The sequence below is a fragment of the Ambystoma mexicanum genome, chromosome 4p (assembly GCF_040938575.1).
Source record: "Ambystoma mexicanum isolate Mex_15411 chromosome 4p, UKY_AmexF1_1, whole genome shotgun sequence".
Taxonomy (NCBI): domain Eukaryota; kingdom Metazoa; phylum Chordata; class Amphibia; order Caudata; family Ambystomatidae; genus Ambystoma; species Ambystoma mexicanum.
The window spans coordinates 554,393,872-554,413,505 of record NC_090927.1 but is presented as its reverse complement, the minus strand read 5'-3'; the positions used below and the strand labels follow the sequence as shown (position 1 = coordinate 554,413,505).

Below are 19,634 nucleotides of genomic sequence, written 5' to 3'. Positions count from 1 at the left end.
GTCTGGGTTGAGCCTGTCCTGGCTGGTGTGGCGTTGCGTCAACGGGCCATGCGAGGTGACCTGCAGTCTTTTCATGAAGAGACTGCACGTCATCTCGAATGGCTCGTGGACCACGTCAGCCTGCTGGGACAGGTCACCCAGGCCGGATTCCTCCGTTTGATGGGGCTTGCTACGACCCCCTCCTCAACTGGACCCCCTACGCGCCAGTCGTCCTCTGTGCCATCTTCCCACCCATCAGTCACCTGGGTGCCCTGTGGAGCTGCCTCTGATGGTGCGGCCAGGCTGGTGGAGGAGGCATCCCTGCCACAGTCGGGAGTCGGACGTCCAGCAGGGGTGGCCACATCTACGACTGCACCCCAGCCGGCGGAGGATGTGCAGGCAGCAGGAGGCAGTGCATGGGCAGAGGCACAGCAGCAGCAGCAATGTGGTGGGAGCCATGAACATCGGAGGGGCAGGCATCGGCCGGAGGGCAGGAGGACCCAGGACAGAGAGTGTCTTCCGTGTGGCAGCGGTTGGGCCACGCCATAGATGCGGAGCGGCAGTGGGCGGAAGAGGCACGGCTCACAATGGTCAGGGCGGAGAACTCCATGCGGAGGGCCCTGAGGCGGGCCGAGTGCTTCGAGGCAATCCGCAGGGGTTTGGAGGTGGAGACGTCGACGGCCCTGCGGACCCTCGGGCCATGGAGGAGGACCGCCTCCGGGACATTAAGGAGGAGTTCGATGATGCCCTGGCCCGGGAAATCCACAAGTGAGCCGTGAAACTAGCCAGCTGCCCTTGTACATAGTTATGTATGTAGTGTTAGGTTTCATTTTGGTTTTTATTTTATTTGGACCTTTCGGACATTGGCCACATTTTTGTATATAGTTTATTTTATTAGTTAGTGTAGTTAGATAGGTTTCCTTTATTTTGTTGGGATAATGGACCCTGGCTTGTTCCCATGTACATAGTTCACAGTTGGATTGTATTTTTTTTTCACTTTTTGACCATGGAGCAATGGCTTTCTTTTTTATTTCCCATTGGCTTTTGTTTTGTGGACATTGACTTTGGACAACATTACTTTGGAATTTTATTTTTGGTTTAGCTTTTTTTCACAGACATGCTTCTTTTCATTTTTGTACATTCACATTTCTGTTTCTTCATTTTTTATTCTATTTATGTTTTCTTTAATACATATTTGTTTTGGTGAACTTCAATGTGTGGTATCTCATTGGTTTCATGCATTTCATGATATGTATTTTGAGATTCACTGACACCCATTGGGTGTATGTGAGGGAAATGTGTTTGTTTCGGAACTTGCAATTGGTGTTCTGTGGTGTAATTGCAAATTATGAGTGGGTGAATGCAATACTCGGGTGGGTGTTTTGCATTTGGAGGCTGACCATAGGGACCAGGGATCTAGATTGTGATGACAAGTTGGCTGGGGAACATAAGTTGCACATGGGTGGGGGCCTGCTGGCAGGTGCCCCACAGTGCTGGGGGGTGGGGGTGGTGGGGAACATGAGTTGGACATAGGTGGGGGCCTGCTGGCAGGTGCCCCACAGTTCTGGGGGGTGGAGTGCTGGGGAACATGAGTTGGACATGGGTGGGGGCCTGCTGGCAGGTGCCCCACAGTGCTTGGGGGTGGGGGTTGCTGGGGAACATGAGTTGCACATGGGTGGGGGCCTGCTGGCAGGTGCCCCACACTGCTGGGGGGTGGGGGTGCTGGGAGACATGGGTGGGGGCCTGGTGGAGGCTGCCCCTGCACTGCTGGGGGGTGGGGGTGGTGGGAGACATGGGTGGGGGCCTGGTGGTGGATGCCCCTGCATTGCGGGGGTTGGGGGTGGTGTTAGACATGGGTGGGGGCCTGGTGGTGGGTGCCCCTGCACTGCTGGGGGTTGGGGGTGGTGGGAGACATGGGTGGGGGCCTGGTGGTGGGTGCCCCTGCACTGCTGGGGGGGTGGGGGTGGTGGGAGACATGGGGTGAGGCCTGGTGGAGGGTGCCCCACAGTGCTGGGGGGTGGGGGTGCTGGGAGACATGGGTGGGGCCTGGTGGAGGCTGCCCCTGGTGACTGGGGGGTGGGGGTGGTGGGAGACATGGGTGGGGGCCTGGTGGAGGCTGCCCCCGGTGGCTGGAGGGTGGGGGTGCTGGGAGACATGGGTGGGGGCCTGGTGGTGGGTGCCCCTGCACTGCTGAGGGTGGGGGTGGTGGGAGACATGGGTGGGGGCCTGGTGGAGGCTGCCCCTGGTGACTGGGGGGGGTGGGGGTGCTGGGAGACATGGGTGGGGGCCTGGTGGTGGGTGCCCCTGCACTGCTGGGGGGTAGGGGTGGTGGGAGACATGGGTGGGGGCCTGGTGGTGAGTGACCCTGCACTGCTGGGGGGTGGGGGTGGTCGGAGACATGGGTGGGGGCCTGGTGGAGGGTGCCCCACAGTGCTGGGGGGTGGGGGTAGTGGGGAACATGAGTTGGACATGGGTGGGGGCCTGCTGGCAGGTGCCCCACAGTGCTGGGGGGTGGGGGTGGTGGGGAACATGAGTTGGACATGGGTGGTGGCCTGCTGGCAGGTGCCCCACAGTGCTGGGGGGTGGGGGTGCTGGGAGACATGGGTGGGGGCCTGGTGGAGGCTGCCCCACAGTGCTGGGGGGGTGGGGGTGGTGGTAGACATGGGTGGGGGCCTGGTGGAGGCTGCCCCTGGTGACTGGGGGGGTGGGGGTGGTGGGAGACATGGGTGGGGGCCTGGTGGAGGCTGCCCCTGGTGACTGGGGGGGTGGGGGTGCTGGGAGACATGGGTGGGGGCCTGGTGGAGGCTGCCCCTGGTGGCTGGGGGGTGGGGTTGCTGGGAGACATGGGTGGGGGCCTGGTGAAGGCTGCCCCTGGTGACTGGGGGGGTGGGGGTGCTGGGAGACATGGCTGGGAGCCTGGTGGAGGCTGCCCCTGGTGGCTGGGGGGTGGGGGTGCTGGGAGACATGGGTGGGGGCCTGGTGGAGGCTGCCCCTGGTGACTGGGGGGGTGGGGGTGGTGGGAGACATGGGTGGGGGCCTGGTGGAGGCTACCCCTGGGGGTGGGGGGTGGTGGTGCTGGGCGACATGGGTGGGGGCCTGGTGAAGGCTGCCCCTGGTGGCTGGGGGGTGGGGGTGGTGGGAGACATTGGTGGGGGCCTGGTGGTGGGTGCCCCTTCACTGCTGGGGGGTGGGGGTGCTGGGAGACATGGGTGGGGGCCTGGTGGAGGGTTCCCCTGGTGACTGGGGGTGCAGGGGGACATGCGTTGGTGGGCAGTAGTGCAAGTTGACATGTGGGTTGGCTGGGGGTCATGGCCATGGTGGATGGTGTGCCTGCAGGACATGTGCAGGGTAGGCCCCTGTGGTGTGAGCCACCTGCTGGGGCCGTGGAGGGTGTAGAGGGAACACCTGGGAGGACCCACACGTGCAATTCACGTGTGGTGCTCCCAGCGCACCCCTGTAATACACGTACCCTGATGGAATTGCGTGTGGAACTTCCCGCGCACCCCTGAAATACACGTGCCCTGCTGATGTCGCGTGTGAAACTTCCCTCGCACACCAAAATACACTTACCATGATGAAATCGCGTGTGGAATTTCCCGCGCACCCCTGAAATACACGTACCCTGCTGAAATCGCGTGTGGCACTTCCCGCGCACCCCTGAGATACGCGTACCCCCAATCGCGTGTGGAAATTCCCACGCACCCCTGAAATACACGTACCCTGCTGAAATCGCGTGTTGCACTTCCTGCGCACCCCTGAGATGCGCGTACCCTGCTCGCACGGGGCCAATCGCGTGAGGTACTTCCCGCGCACCCCAGTGATACACGTAGCCCGCTTGCCGTGCTGGTACAGGGTTAGCGCAGCCCTTTGCGCTGGATTGGGTATATTGATGGCTTTTCCTTGCGCGAGAGGCGTTCTTGGGGACGTAACTGGCGCTGCTGCAGGGTCGCTGCGCCACTGTGCGCCATGGCTGGTTTTGGTGGCTGGAATCCATGAATACGCTGTGCGCGGAAATGTATTTTAGCGCACGTGGCAGGTGCAGGGATTCGCACGCGCACACTGTGCGCCAGCCACGTGCGCCACTTGTGCGCTGAATTCTATGAATAACCCCCTAAATCTCAAGGAGCAAGGATATAGTCACATACAAGTGTACAGTATTTTAAATCCCTCGCTCAGCGTCACAAGTGAATGCAATGAACATGGCATTTGAAGATGTGTATTTCAATGTCACCCAATACGGTATTCCCTGATCTCCTAATAGGCGAGTCTTATTCTGCCTTCCAGGTGGTGTGCACTGTTGGGGTGCCAGTTGTCATGTGATTCAAGAGTACTATGCTTCTATCATTCCCTTCTTTCTGTGTATTCCAAGTGTAATGCCTAAGGAATTAACGCGAGAGACTTTTTATTTTTTTATTTTTTTATTTTTTTTATTTGTACAGCCACGTATTGCAGTTTGAACAACGACTTGACAAATGGGGGAATTCTAAACAAGACTGGAGGCCCACTCGATAGCAGAGTTTACTATTACTGCAAAACCGGATACCATATGGTTGGCAAAAGTAATGCAACATGCAAACGCAGCCCAAATGGAATGTACCAGTGGAATTCTCCTCTGCCGATCTGTCAGGGTAAGGTATCACTTTACTCTCAATTCGTATATTTTTTAAAAATATTATGGCTTCTTTATATGTTAAATAATATATGCTGAAGCATATGTAGAGAACACGGTATAACTTAAGAACGTGTTGGTGTCAGACTTGCCTTGTGGTAATTATGTTCACATGATGCAATACTTTGAAGTCACAACAAGGGCTACTTATTTAACTGTGGTTCATTGCTCCCCAAAATAGGCTGCCAGTTTCGAAAAGAAAAAAAATGCAATCATAGGTCAAAGGTTACCTCAACAATGTCCATTTAATTACAGTCATCTTTACACTACAGATTACCAAATTCATATGTTTACTGGATGCTGGCATGATCTGTGCACCGTGTAAGAGTGCCTCGAAGTCTAGTCTATTATTGAGTCAGACTACTTTCTTTGTACCTGGAAGCCAGTGGGTTGAAGCAGTGTGCTTGCTTGGGAAATGTAGGATGCCGTATACGATGGGTTTGATCCTTCAAGCGCTCTGAAGCTGGAGGAGTACATGTGATGCACTACATCAATCACCAACAATAATAATACCCAGTTAAACTGTTATGGTTTGTCTAAAAGTATTGCATGTTAATCAATCTGGCTGTGCAGTTACTTCAGTAGAGCAGGAGCTGTTCACCCTCTGCCGTCGCTGCAGGAGCAGCCAGCCCACACTGTAAGCCCAAGGGGCATAACCGGAGCAACGCCAATTGAAAGTGTTAAATCCTACTAAGAGCCGGAAATGAACAAATGTACCTCACTTCGCTGATGACCGTTACTCCCGGGAATCTGAGGCGCAAACCCTGCTGGGTTCTGCCTCAAAGTTGATTTGAACATTTATTTTTTAGTATGATGCCGCTACCTTATGCCTAATCTAAAATGGCCCGATGGCTGTGCTTTTAACACCTGACCATTCTATGCCATTGAACAGCTGACCATCCCTGCTATTACCTACAGTGACTGGCCCTCAGGTACGCCGACTGGCAGAGGCCGGCCCGATTCTCGAAGGCCCCATTGACCAAGGCCCCTGTCTGCGCCTGTTGGGGCCTGCCAGAGCCCTTTATCATGTACCTCTCACCAATTCAATTCAAAGCCTGCAACATGTTATGCTCCAACCCAACCACAAGCCATGGTAAGATTTCTCCACTTGTACAACCTTCAAAACACTTTTCATTAGTGTAAACTACTACTCAGACACTACACACGCCATCTCATTCATTCCAGGGCAAAAGCCTCACACCTAGCCAAGTCTGCACCCGCTCTGAGTCACTTGTGATGCTGACAACCACCACACTGTAGATTTGCCCACACTTGTTCATCTCAAATAATCAACGGTAACCACATCTCTGTGATGTGTAACTTCAGCTGACCCGCGTCTCAAGTTCTACCATGCTCTAATCTGTACCCCACTTACCGAATGATCGTGTCATTACAAACTTACAACTACAGTCACCATACACTCGCACCGCTGATATGCACAAGCCTCTAGGTCATTTGTAACTAGACCTCTTAGTATTGACCGCAAAAATAATTTGTCGCCTAACCTGCATGTTATGATTGCCAGCTCAATTTAGGCTTAGTCTCTCTCATGCGCCTGGTATATCTTGCCCCAAAGCTCACCTGCAACTTGTCTCAAACTGTATTGATTGCACAACTATCTAAGATTAAAGTGTATTGACCACACTGCAGCATCTGCAAAACCTTAAAATGTATAGACCGCTAAATCAATTGTAACATAAAGTGCATTGACTGCTAAATGAAGTGTAACTTAATTTGCCAAATGATCCAGGTACGCACATGCCTTCATTAATTGAAACTGAAACGCCACCTCAGCTCTCCCCTACGGTTGAGCCAACAAACCGCTCTAGTCAATGGGGCGCCAGGAATTAGCTCATGACCGTGCTGCCCAAACTTAGCCTTGGCCTACCATGCCTGTTAGCCATAAGAAACAGTAGACTCACAATTCGAACAGCCAGGGACCAAAGGCCCCCGGCCTTAACAACCACTCCCTCGCCCACTTTGAGGAATATACATCTTAACTCTAGAACTCCCATCTACGCCACTGAGACATCTAAAGATCACACTATTGTCCTAAATGCTCGGAATATACCCATCTTCCACCACTCAACCTCCTTTTGGAATTCCACAACCCTGAAATCTAGCAAACTATACCAACCAACATCGATGCACCAGCTAAACTCTACTCGAACCCAAATTAACAACACTAACCTGAAAGCAGTTTTGCTCCAGGGTACCATTATCAATGTAATGTTACTCCTAGCACACACCTTAGACATTGCAGACCTTATTGCCTCAAATAAACTTGACTTCGTAGCCTTTACTGAAACCTGGCTCCATGCAGCTGCAGGCCCGGCCATCTCACTCACTGTCCCAGAAAACTATACCATTTCTAGGACTGATATACCAACAGCCAAAGGTGGTTGAGTAGCATTTATTAGTAAGAACACTCTCAACATTAGGGAAATACCCAACCACACATTCCATTCAGATTAATTACTATCCATCAACATGTCCTTATCTTCCACAGACACCCTGAACACTCACCTTATCTACATAACTCCTGGTCTGATATCCTCATTCGAGGATGATGTAGCACAACTCTTCTCCACGATTACCAAGTCTGGCTCTCAAACCAAACCTGGGCCTCAATCAACCCAAGGATGATAATGCCTTAGAACTTTCCAACACCATTACTTCATTAGCCTTCACACACTGGGTCAACAAACCCACACATATCAAAGGTTGAACACTCGACTGGCTAGCAGACCTCAACTGCAACACAAACACACTCTAATTCCCAATGTTAGCAGACCTCAACTGCAACACAAACATACTCTCTAATTCCCAATGCCAGTGGTCCGACCATCACATCATCACATTTAGTATCACTAAGAACTCTGTGAAAGACATCCCCCCTCCCATTGCACCAGCTGCTCTATCTGGAAATGCGCACAGTCACAGTCAATAAATCCTTCCCCTTCTGGCTGTTTATGGCAATCTTCTTCCACAGCGTTTCTCAGCCACTTCTGCAGCCTATGAACAGGCTCTTTATGTGTGCAGGTCGGTCAGTTCATTTATTATCGCTCACTTGGCATGGAAATATGTTTCCTTGTTTATGACTGTGTTCACCCTTCTTCCTCTTTCTCTGGTTAACAGGCACCATCTCAAGACTCCTAGCTGTGCACTTAGTTTTGCCTGGGTCCAAGATCTCATAGCATTATCCTGGTTTATGCAATATCCCTTACTTCTTCCTGGATATCCTTGCTGGGTGAACCATTGTTTCTTAGCCCTTTGTGATGTGACTTACGTGTTAGGGGCAGTGGTTCCTCTTTATTCTTTTCTGCACCCGTGCAGCAAATTTATCATTGTGCACCTCTTCTTAAATGTTCTTCCACGTAGGTTTGTTTCCAGGCCGCACACAGAGACCAGCTTGTAGCGAGTGAAATACAGCAGGATCCTTAGACAGTAAAGGTAGGTTTCAAGAAAGATTACTTTATTCAGTTGCATCAGTTACATAACAGATCTTGTAGGAAAACCACAGGATCCCATCACCCGGGCAGTATCCTTTCAAATGCCTGAACTTGAAACCTTTACACCAGGCATTATGGCAATCATACCACAACATTCTCTTTTACATCATCAGTCTCATGCTTCCATCCAAAACACTATACAGCACATCGTGTTTCCTTTCCAGTTCTCACCATACCTAAACCAAGCGCTTCACAACATACCTCCTACTCACACCACATACACACCAGGGATCTATCCTCTCACCCTGGCTCTTCAATTTCTATGTGGCCCATTTGGCCCACCTGATCTCCACCTTCTCCTCTATCTTCCAGTGCTATGCGGATGACACACATTTCTCTTTCAGGCTTCCCTGAGTGTTCGCTCCTTCCTTGCTCATTCCTGACTGTCTATTCGCGTTCCAGGAATGGTGCACCACCAACGTTACTTTACTTATTGTTAATGTCTATTCCCATGTACTGCACTGTCCCTGCCCCCTGTCCGTGCATTTGTGCGATCTGAATGATGCCTGGCCTAGAAGGATTGTTTTCTGTCCTCCCTGTGTTCCCCTCCCTTGCCTCATCACGTCTTGAAACATTTGTGTAGAGGCGCGTTATAAATACCATATCAGATCATATTATATCAAAACGATCTCTGCCTCAACGCCAGTAAGACTAAGATTCTTCTCGTTGGACCCCTGCTCCCGCTTTTCCTCTTACACTGGGGCTGCCCTCCTTGGACCCTGAACCCTTGCCCTCCTCGGAGGCTAAAAACCCTGAGAGAGTTTCTTACCAACTCTAAAAGGCTAGGTGGAATCCCGCTGAGAAGTCATCCATACATTTAATTAGCCACATGTACCAGTATGCAGATGTCTGTAGATCGTTATGGGAAAAACTAAAGTGCATTGGAATGGTGCAACTTTGCCAGTTCTGGCACAAAAGCATGTGTCAATAAAGATATAATGCCTCATTATGAGTAGGGTGGTAAGGGATACCGAGCACCGGTAAGGAGACAGGTCATGGCACAAATAGCGCCATTACTACCACCAATCTCGTAATGAGGCCCATAGTATTATTGATCTCATGGATATGTTTTGCTTAGACAGTTCAGAATTGCAGGACAAGCTGGTGCTTACACTGAACAGAAATATGTGATAGAAGGACGGAACTATGTATGTGCATCTTCTCGTTCTATGTAGAGTTAAGAAGGCTGAGGCAAAACTCCAGTCATACGATTTCAAGTGACATCTTGCCAAAAGAATAAATCCTTTGGCGATTTATGGTGACCGAGCAAATCGTTTTAAGGAAAAGATCACCGACAACGCAATCTGAAGAATGAATGGAAATGTTTATGTTGAGCATGATTGTTTAAAGCAAATACTGCAATTTTTATAAGTAAATACAAAATTTGCGGACGTGCCATACAATTAGAGTGCCAGTAGAAATGATTTTGGAGCGCATATGGTGTCACTGTGCTTCTGCAACCTGTGTTTATGCAGTCAAAAATAGCCTGTAATTCCATCCTAGACATGCTATTAATGTTGTTCTTTGTGGTTGCACCTAGCACCACACTTCAAGGAAATAGTCTTATAACAGTCTCTTCATTTGATAGATTCTCTTACGTCCCAAAATGCAGGAAGTGTTAACATTTTCCCAGTAGAGGGGCTCCCTCTCCAGTGTGACAACATGGTGGTGTTAATCCATTGATTTGTTATTTGAATTCCTCTAATTCTAGGCAGAATAGATGTGTCGTTCACATATCCATCGATTCAAATGAAACCAAATTGATCCATCCTTACCATGGAAGCTCCCTGCAAATTTAAACCACTGATCAAGAAACCGTAGTCGGATATATTGTTTGCATCTCAGATAACAGCAACTGTTATTGTAATGGCACCGATTATACCATACATTTCCTTGTCATATCAATCAAAAGGGGGCTAAATTGAATAGGCAATTTCTTAGGCACAACTTTGATGCACAATTTCAAACAAACAATTATCAGAGTAAATACGCAAACACTCATATTTAAAATTGGGAACAATACGAAAACCGTTTGGTGGGATGTTTTTACCCATGCATTCAAGCCCTACCACAAAACTGTGCATTACTGGCAGTGAAAACATCACAATGGCAGAACTCCTCAGAAAGTGCACAGGGAAACATGAAGAATAGGCTGCCACCCATTTTTGCCTATGTTTGTGAGCACAGGAGGGCACCGCCTAAAACCACCATTGGGCTACACACACAGTAGCCTGAAACCATTGGGAATGGCAATGCTGATTGCCAAAAACAACCCAGAGCTGTTGGGAATTCATTTTCTTGATGTCAAAAATTTGCTAAAATCATGGCTCACAAGACCACTCTAAAGATTCAACCTTCTTGTGGGGTGTTCCACATCACCACTCTACTGTAAGGATTCTCATGAAAACAATGTTAAGCAAGGATCATATACTATCAAGTAAAACCCCCTTTTTGAAATGGAATTAATTCAAGATAACTCCTAAAAAAATAGGTGCAGTACCGGCATTGAACACTAACCGGCACTAGCGGTCTAAACTCTGACAGGAGAGCTGTCTTGCAGAACTGTGCATTGATCAGAAGGAGTCTTATTTAATTAAAAGTTCAAAGGCGTGCTTTTGCTGAGAAGCCTAACACCCCAGAGACCCACTCCAGGAGGCAGGATATCACATGGCCCTGTTGATTGGGAGGGAGGGGTTTTCCCTTTCAGCCTGGAGGAGAGAGACAATAGACCCTTTCAATTGAATGGGGTATGCTGATTTCAGGTGTGGGCTGTAAACAGTGCCCTGCAAGCAAAGAAGACCATGTGACCATCTGACTTCCCAAGCTTCTGGGGGTAGACCCAGACACTTTGTGAATTGAATTGAAGGCAAATATATGTTTTATAAAATACTGATAACTAATTGTAACCAGATGACAGAAATGTACAACTTTGAGATTCTTAAAATTACAATTTTAATCACTGTTCAAGGCTCAGCTGGTCGCTCTGTGATGTTCTGAGGCAAAACCCGCTAATTATTAATACTACAGACACTGTGTTTATGCTAGAGACACAGTACATTACTGGAATATGTGTAGAGAGATGGTGTACATCTGTGTAATTTTTGGTAAAAATCCAATGTTGGAAAACCAACGAAAAAGCACAAAATGTTGTCATTTCTTAATCCAAGCTCTTAGAAACATCAGAGTTGGAACAGAGACTACCTTATGTGATATATGATGTGTGTATGTAATGTCAACCACTTGGGTATCTGTGAAATATGTGTTTTGGGGTAAAATTCATTTTCTAAGCAAAAGTAAAGGGGAGTGTTCTTTCTGTATGCCATAAAGATGACACCTGATAAGTCACTCTGACACACAACTTAGTTCCCCAATCAAGGGGGAGAGGAACACTTGGCCAAAGATAAGTTGTGAGGGGCAGGCTTAGTTATGCCAACACACACCCATTTTCTAAAGACATAAAAAGAGCCACTGGAAGCCAGACAGGGACATTCATTTTCCAACCTTCAACTGAATTCCAGCGCAGCACGCTGACAGAGAACTCCAGAATCCAGAACTCCAGAGGCCCAGACTAACTCCAGAACAAAAACTCCAAAGAGCTGAACTCTTCAGCAGGCCTCAAAATCTTTTGCAAACTATTCAACCACTGGGCTGCGTGGTTTGCTGCTTGCTAAGAATCCTGTGTATCCAGAACAGAACCAGTACCCAGAAAGCAGTGCGGTATCCAGAATCCACTTGATCCAGACCAGCAGAACCAGAGACCCAGACCAGACCGCTGTGAACTGAACCGATGCCTGATTGACCCGCCGTGCAGAGAGAACCACAGCTAAACATGTTGACCAGATCCGTGACGAGGCCATTCCTTTCATATTTATAGTGTGAGTACCCAGCTAGAACTGTGCAGAACCCATCTCTTAGCTTAAAATAATCTGATTCAAAACATTTGAACCTGTTTAGAACTGCAACATAAGAAATCGTGTGTTCCTCCTGTTGATTCAAACCTTTCAAAGCGCATCTGTCATTCCGAATCTGTAATTTCATTTCTGAAAAACTACCTTCACAAAATCATCCGTATCTTTTGAACCATGCATCCTAGGAACAAAATGTAACTTTTATTGTAAAGCTAGAACTACTTGCTACCCCTTATAGTGCCTCTGTAATTGCGCTCGACGCACTCGAAAAAAATTGCCGCAAATTGAAAAATTAGCTCCTGTCAAAAACATCTGTCTTTTGCTTCCATTCCTGAAATCCGTTTTTAACCTGATAATCCCTCATTAATCATTGTTAGGGTGGACCTGAACTCATTTAAAGTAGCTATTGCCTACCTTGAACCTCCTATAGGGAATTAAAAGTAGTTTTAGTATATTTTTACTTCACTGCCACCACATTTAAAAGGATTTTGCCTGTTTAAAATCATACCTGTTTTCCTCTAAGCTCGCTGGGGGGAACTGGAACTTTGTATTGCATTTTGTTTGTATTCCTGAAGATTGTGTGCTCCCCTTCCATCTCCTTCTATTGCATAGGGGGGGAGTGAATTGTCAAAAGAAAAAGTGATCACATTATCTCTTGTTGAAATCATATCAAGATTATTCCTGTGTTACTTCTTTTCCACCTTGCATTTCCTTGAACCATATAAAGCATTCTCAGCTACCTTATCCTCTATACTACTCGTAAGTAATTAAACCAGTGTGCTAGTATAACATCATCCATTATTGATCACCGTCATATGTCTAAGTGTGATATCAATTATTAATTTATTATCAAAGTGTGATATATATATATCTTGTTTACTTTCTCAATAAACCTTTTAAATTGCAAAACAAACCTACTTCTTGGCTCAGTGAGGTCAGAGGGATTCTAAGAGAGGGGTGTTATATAAGGGTTGTCATCCAGAGTAAACGAACTGGACATAAAAATACATCAATAAGGGTTTCCATCAGCAACCCAGACTAGGCATTGACTTAGCTGTAGGGCCTCATTACGACCCTGGCGGTAAGGGGTTAACGCCAGCGTTAGCTGCGCCGACCCCTTACCGCCAATTACGAGGTCCCCTAGCGCCATGGTGCTTTTAACACCTGCTTTTAGCGGGTGTTAAAATCCATGGCGCTAAGGGACCATGGAGTTAATTACGCCACCGTAATTTACGGTGGCGTAATTAACGCCTTCCCCACTCCCATTATGCCCTATGGGGCAAAAATGGGAATGGGGAAGGGTAAATGGGGATTGGGGACTTACCGCCCCGCCAAGGTCAGAATGGGGCGGTAAGTCCGCCAACCACCATGGCGTAAACGTAGTTTACGCCATGGTGGTAAAGTCACGGCCCAGGCGGTAACTTACCGCCTGGGTCGTAATGAGGCCCCTAGTGTTGAATTGAAGCCACTTACACAGTGGGGGCTCGTCCTGGATTCTGGATCAGATCTACCATTTGTGCAGCTTAAATACAGTGTGCTAACTGACGGGATACATACATCCGGTCGGATCACCACGCTGTGGTACGCTGTAAAGCACTCCTCAAAGGAGACGGTCTATTTTGCAAAATGAAATACTAACGTCTGTAAGTCAGGAAGGAAATCAATCTCCAGAATGACGACGTTGGTAGATATGAAGATAGCTAGAGAGCACCTCGTACATAAACTGTTTGAGAGAGGTGAACAGGACCAAAATGTATGGTTGCAGGCGATCACACAACAGGTCACTACAACCTGGTCAGCTATCTGGAGAGATCAGGGTCCCTTACATGTGGCCCTGAGTGAACTATATATGGCTCGTAAAGCTAAAGAAGAACACGACAAGATTGTCAGGATAGCTGCATATTTGTGTCTATATATGGGAGCCATGCAGGACAGAGGCTGCACTGGAACCAGGAGTCAGAAAATGATAGTAGACAGTACATCATTAAAATAAAGGAGGACATGGATATCCTGCAACAGGAAAAGGATGACCAGGATACCAGAATTCTGGCTTTGCAGAGGGAGCACCAAGACAGTTTGGACTCCTTACTGCAGTGCCAGAAAAAGCTGGAGCAACAGATCAATGTCAACAGGGCATGCACAGAGCAGGTAGCCACCCTGCAAATCCAACTAGACAGAGAGAAAGAGGAAAGCAATACATTGATTTTGAATGACCTGGATACCCAGGCAGAGTTTGATCAAGAACGCCAGAAAGCTGGTGCCTTTCAAATGCAGAGGGACGACCTGGTGGCACAGATGCAGGCTCTTAGTCAGGAAAGGGACACCTTAGGCCAGGAAGTCTGTCAATTAAAATAAAAAATTGAAGAAAATCACTTGGCCCTCTAGGGACTGGGTGACCTCCAAAAAGAGCATCAGAACTTGTTAAAGCACACCAGGAGGGTAGAGGATACTCTGGCAAGAAAGGAACAGGCCAGTAGGGATGGGACTCAGGAGGTAACCCTCCTGCAGCAAAGACTGGCCCAGTAGTCCAGGACCAATCAGGAGGCACAGAGAGAAAATGAGGCTCTCTGTCAGCACAATGAATGATAGGCTCCAGCAACAGGTAGCCATGCAGGAGAGACTGATAGAGTCTAGTAAGACCTTAACAAAGGAACTGATAGCGCAGGCTCTTGCATTGCAACAGGGAGCAGGGGCTGACAGAGATGAAGTTCGCTGGGAAAGGGAAACACCTGAGCACAACCTCAGGAGCCCTAGTGCCAGAGGCCTTCATCTCTCTCAGTCCTTGGACTCTGCCACCCCCATGTCCCCTGGGGCACATGAGCACAGGGCCACAGGGAGGGCAGATTACTATCCAGCCAAAAGTATGGGGTTCATAGGCAAGTACCTCCCAGGAATGGATGGGCGGCATCCGGGTATGGGCACCTAAGCACAGTGCAATTTAGTGGGGAACCCCAGGAGAGTAGGCCAGCTAAGGGCATCCTGAATACCTCTGCCCAGTTAGGTCAGTGAGGGGGTACCCATCAAATCCTGGCAGCAAGGAGGGAACTGAAGACTCCTCTGAGCGTCACAGGACACAGGAGACCAGGTCCCCACATTCTGCCAGCCATTCCGAAGCTCGCAGAATCCGGGAAAACCTGGAAGATCAGATGGGCACCTCTGGGAGCAGTGCTTCTGAGTCAGAGGATGAATGGACCAGGGTTACCCGAACCAAAAAGGCCAATAAGGTAAAAAGGGGCTTGCTTAAGGACCTCTTAAAACAGATTAAGGCAATCGGGAGTGTCATCACGTCTGATCACAAGAACTCCAAGTATTCTGTTTGGGAACACTTGGAGCTCTTTGAGCAAATGATGGAGACTTTGAATTTGAAGGACAGCAGTAGCGGCATCCAGTACGTCAAATGGACATTCTCCCCAGAATATCCAGTTTCTTTGCGGGGCTGAAGGACCAAAATCATTCAAGATGGTCCACCTATAGGGCGGACATCTTGAAACATTTTTCTGTTCATAGAAATCCTCAAGAGCCTCGCAAGGCAGCCTACAATTTGCAATGTGGGGAGGATCAGGCCCCACAAGAATTTGTGCAGGAGTTAAAGCGTGCTTTTGCGCAGACTACAAAAAGGGTGCGCACGAACAGTAACGAATTTGTTAATACGTTTTTCTATGCTTTACCCAAATACATAATGACCCAGCTCGTGAGAGATTTTCACGAGAAAAGATCTTTAGACTGGGTCATTGAGCAAGCCACCCGCATCTATGAGGTGCAGAAACCGGTGGAAAACAAGAATCAGCCCAAAAACCCCCAAACCAACAGCACCCCTGCTGCTGCCAAGGTGGCAGAGGTAAAGGTTGCCCCCGTTTTAGATTTGGAGATAGGGGGCCTAAAAACCTGCCTGCACAAAATAATTCTAAGCCCAAAAGGCCCTCAGGCCAGTCACAGACATGGAGTCAAGGAGGTAGTCCCACAAATGGGGTCCCTCGCTCCCCTGACTATGTAAGTCCCCCTATAAGGGAAACAGTCCAATCCTGGGTTATGTGTGGACTCCTGTGGCTCAAGGGGGGGGATCCAACCAAGCGCCCAACCCAGAGAACTTCCCTCCACACTTCCCCCAGGAGGGCAGAAATTCACCAAATCCTAGGCAGAACGTGTTCCCCAGGTATCCACCCAACTTCCAGCCCCAAAATCATCCATCCTTCTTTCCCCAATTCCCTGAGCCCAGACAACCAAATCCGGGAGAGGGGAGGCCAAGGGAGGAGGGGTACCCAAATCTTCCCAACCAGGGGTACTACCAGAGGAGGGATAGCTACCCTTCCCGGGATCAGCCCAGAGGAGAAAATAGAACCCTGTATCAGCCTGAGCGGGTTTCACAACTTGAGCCCCATTTCCGAACATGGCACAGGATTTGGGCTGCATGCTGAGGGCTCAACAGAACCCTCAGATGGGCATGCCGGCACAGAATACCTCAAACTCTGGACCTGGTGCTCCAGAACAATGACGGGGGCAGCACCCCAATAACCCACCGGCTCCCAGGGAGGAAGCACAGGGGGAAGGGGGGTGTAAAGCCTTGGAGGAAGCTTCCTTCCCCACTTGTAAACAACCCCTGGAAACCAAGGAACCAGAAACAAAACCTCCTACCCCTGAAAGTCTGCCACCCAAGGAGCAGAGAGGAGGTGGGAGAAACAAAGGACCCAAACAGACCCATTTTGTGGAGGAGGTACAGGTCTTTAAATTTGAGGGAGAGGGATCCTCAGAGGATCCTGGGAAAAGGATCTTCTCTTTCAGAGATGGGGGAACTCCTCCCAAGGAAAAATTGGTTTCAAGGGATTCAAACCCACACTGGGTAGATGTGGGGATTGAGCTGTCACCGCCCATCATCCTATCCCAGAACCAACAATATCAAGAACCCCTGCTTCAAACCCATCCTGGTGACTGCCTCCAAAAAGGGGGGGGCGGCCCAGAACCGGAACCAGGGGAACCTAAAACCGAATCGATAGACTGGGTAGATGTGGGGATTGAGCTGTCGCCGCCCATCATCCTATCCCAGAACCAACAGCATCAAAATCCCTGGGTTCAAACCTATTCTGGTCACTGCCTCCAAAAAGGGAGGGGTGGCCCAGAACCGGAACCAGGGGAACTCGAATATCCTCTTTCAAGTTGCCAACTTTTTCTTGCAGATTCCCATGACTCTCCACAGAATTCTGCCCAAATCTCTTCTCTCCCAATGTCCAAAACCAGAAGATTAGCCCACCAGTTGTCCAAAAATGTGCATTATCTGTGCCCCCTTGAGGAGAAGGAGGGAAGATACTATGCCCCGGTACAAGTACAGGGGCAGGGTACAATTTTGGCACTGGTGGACACTGGATCCCAAGCTACTCTTCTGTCCAAAAGGGCCTTTGATGAACTAAATGCAGGAAGGGGGAGAATTACCATATTCCTCTCACCTCTCTTCCTGGACAACTCCAGAACTTTGACGGGAAGGAAATTCCCGTCGAGGGGACTGCAGATTTGGACATCAAAATTGGGCGACACAAGGTGAAACACCCGGTCATAGTAGTGACTCCAGAGGGCACCCCTTGTTTACTAGGAAATGACCTCCTGAGAAGGTTGTCACCCCTAATAGATTGCGTAAACAAGGTCCTCTGGACTCAGACTAGCCGACCAATAAAATTAAAACAGAGTGTCAACCATATTAGTTTAAACGGCACATGCCACATGGTTGAACAAAAATCTGGCCAAGTAGAATTTCACTTCCAGAACAACCAAATTCCAGATGTGACAGTAATAGCAGTAGGACAACAGACTGGTGATGGGGGGGTCCTCTTTATTTCTGAAAATCAACCTTCCTTCCAGTTTAAGGTGGTATTCCACACTGGAAGGAAACACTCTGAAATTCCTTACTAATCCACAATCAGACACTCCCACTCCGATGGTCCAGAAAGATGTGAAATCAGCTCAGAGCCTGGCTGATGTTAAGCAAATTGGAGAGCAGTTGTTCATCCCTGTTCAGTTAAATGAAGGGAAAGACTCTGTTCTCACCCGAGTGTATGTGAACAACGGTAAGAGCTTCATCAGCGAAACCATGTTCCGCCAACTCCCAAAAGATCCAGCCATTCCCACATTCAAACTGATAGACAAATGGAAATGGATCTGGTAACACCCAATTCGAAACATATTTTGCCAAGCAGATTTATGCTCAAAATCTCCATTGGCAACAAGAGCATAATCCATAATTGTTGGGTCGTGCAAGACGTCACTGCCGCCTTTTACTTAGACAGTGACATTCTCAATCGCTTTGCCATTAGTTTGGACCTAATAAACTTCAAAGCTTGGTCCCGATTAGAAGATAACCCCGTGGGCTTTGATGATCCAGAAAAGCATTTAGGTCAGCTCAATTGCTACCTTATGCAGTTGAAATTCAGATTAAAGAGGAACTCACCATCCCAGAAAGGACCCGACAAGTCTCCCTGGAAGTGAAAGTTAAAAGAGGACAAAAATTGAAAAGCCCTGATGCTTATATTCATCTAAATGCTTTCCTCCAACAGAAAGGGTTAGGTGTAAACCCAATACCATCAGTCAACATAGAACATGACACCATTCCAATAGAGGTGGATAACAGCGACTCAAAGAGTATTACTCTAGCAGCAAGCACCATTATTGGAATGGCGGTTGATGACCAACATTTCTCCATTGATTTAGGAAATGAACTGTTAGGACCAATCCCCAAGGACTGTTTTGACAGTGACAGTGATGACAATACAACACCAGACAGCATCTTTACCCAGCATGGAGGGAACTTCCTGGTGTACACTTCTTGCCCTTATGCTAAGGAGGATGTGACTTGTGACTTCAGAGGGGATGAGGTGATTTTCCAGGTCCATGAGGGCTGCCTTTCCCACCTGAAGCCTACAGTCCAAATCAGCACTCTGACCAGGGACTTCTCCACTCAGATGGAGGAGGCCGCTGAGATAGCAAAACCAGAAGTCTTTCCATGCTTCAGGCAGATGGTGGAAGAGAGAGACAACCTAGCTGATGCCTGCGTGACTCTGGAACAGAAGCAAAAGTTGAAACAGGTTTTCTTGGATTTCCAAGATCTCTTTATAGTAGACTCATATGACTGTGGTCGCACCGACATCCACACAACAACAATTCCCACGGACCATGGCATGACTCGAGTGTTTGTGAAGCAATATTGCTTGCCTCTCGCATCCATGGAGTCCCTTACTGAAATAATTAAGAACCTTGAGTCCCGGGGGATAATTCGTCCAGTACACAGCACCTTCAATAATCCGGTGCTGGGAATATTGAAGCCAAACGGCCAGTGGAGAGTCTGCACCGACCTTAGGGAGCTCAACAAATGGATCCATACTTCCCGATGGCCTCTGCCCTACATTGACCAAGGGCTGGCCCAGATTCAGGGATCACAGGTATTCACTGCAATAGACCTGACCAATGGATACTGGACCGTACCTGTCAGTAGGGAGGACCAATACAAACTGGCTTTTACCTTTGGAGGCCAGCAGTACACATGGACCCGGACTCCCTTCGGATACCTCAACTCCGGCAATGAGT

The 19,634-nt window shown here is 48.6% G+C and overlaps 1 protein-coding gene across 2 annotated transcripts in view; it reads left to right on the top strand.

Annotated features, from left to right (window-relative positions):
* Positions 1-19,634, top strand: part of CSMD1 (CUB and Sushi multiple domains 1) — a 5,442,057-nt gene that overhangs the window by 4,777,194 nt on the left and 645,229 nt on the right. For both annotated transcript variants that reach the window (XM_069606098.1, XM_069606099.1), the window contains exon 49: positions 4,419-4,607. In XM_069606098.1, coding sequence (XP_069462199.1) covers positions 4,419-4,607 — 189 coding nt within the window. The remainder of the gene's footprint in view (positions 1-4,418; positions 4,608-19,634) is intronic.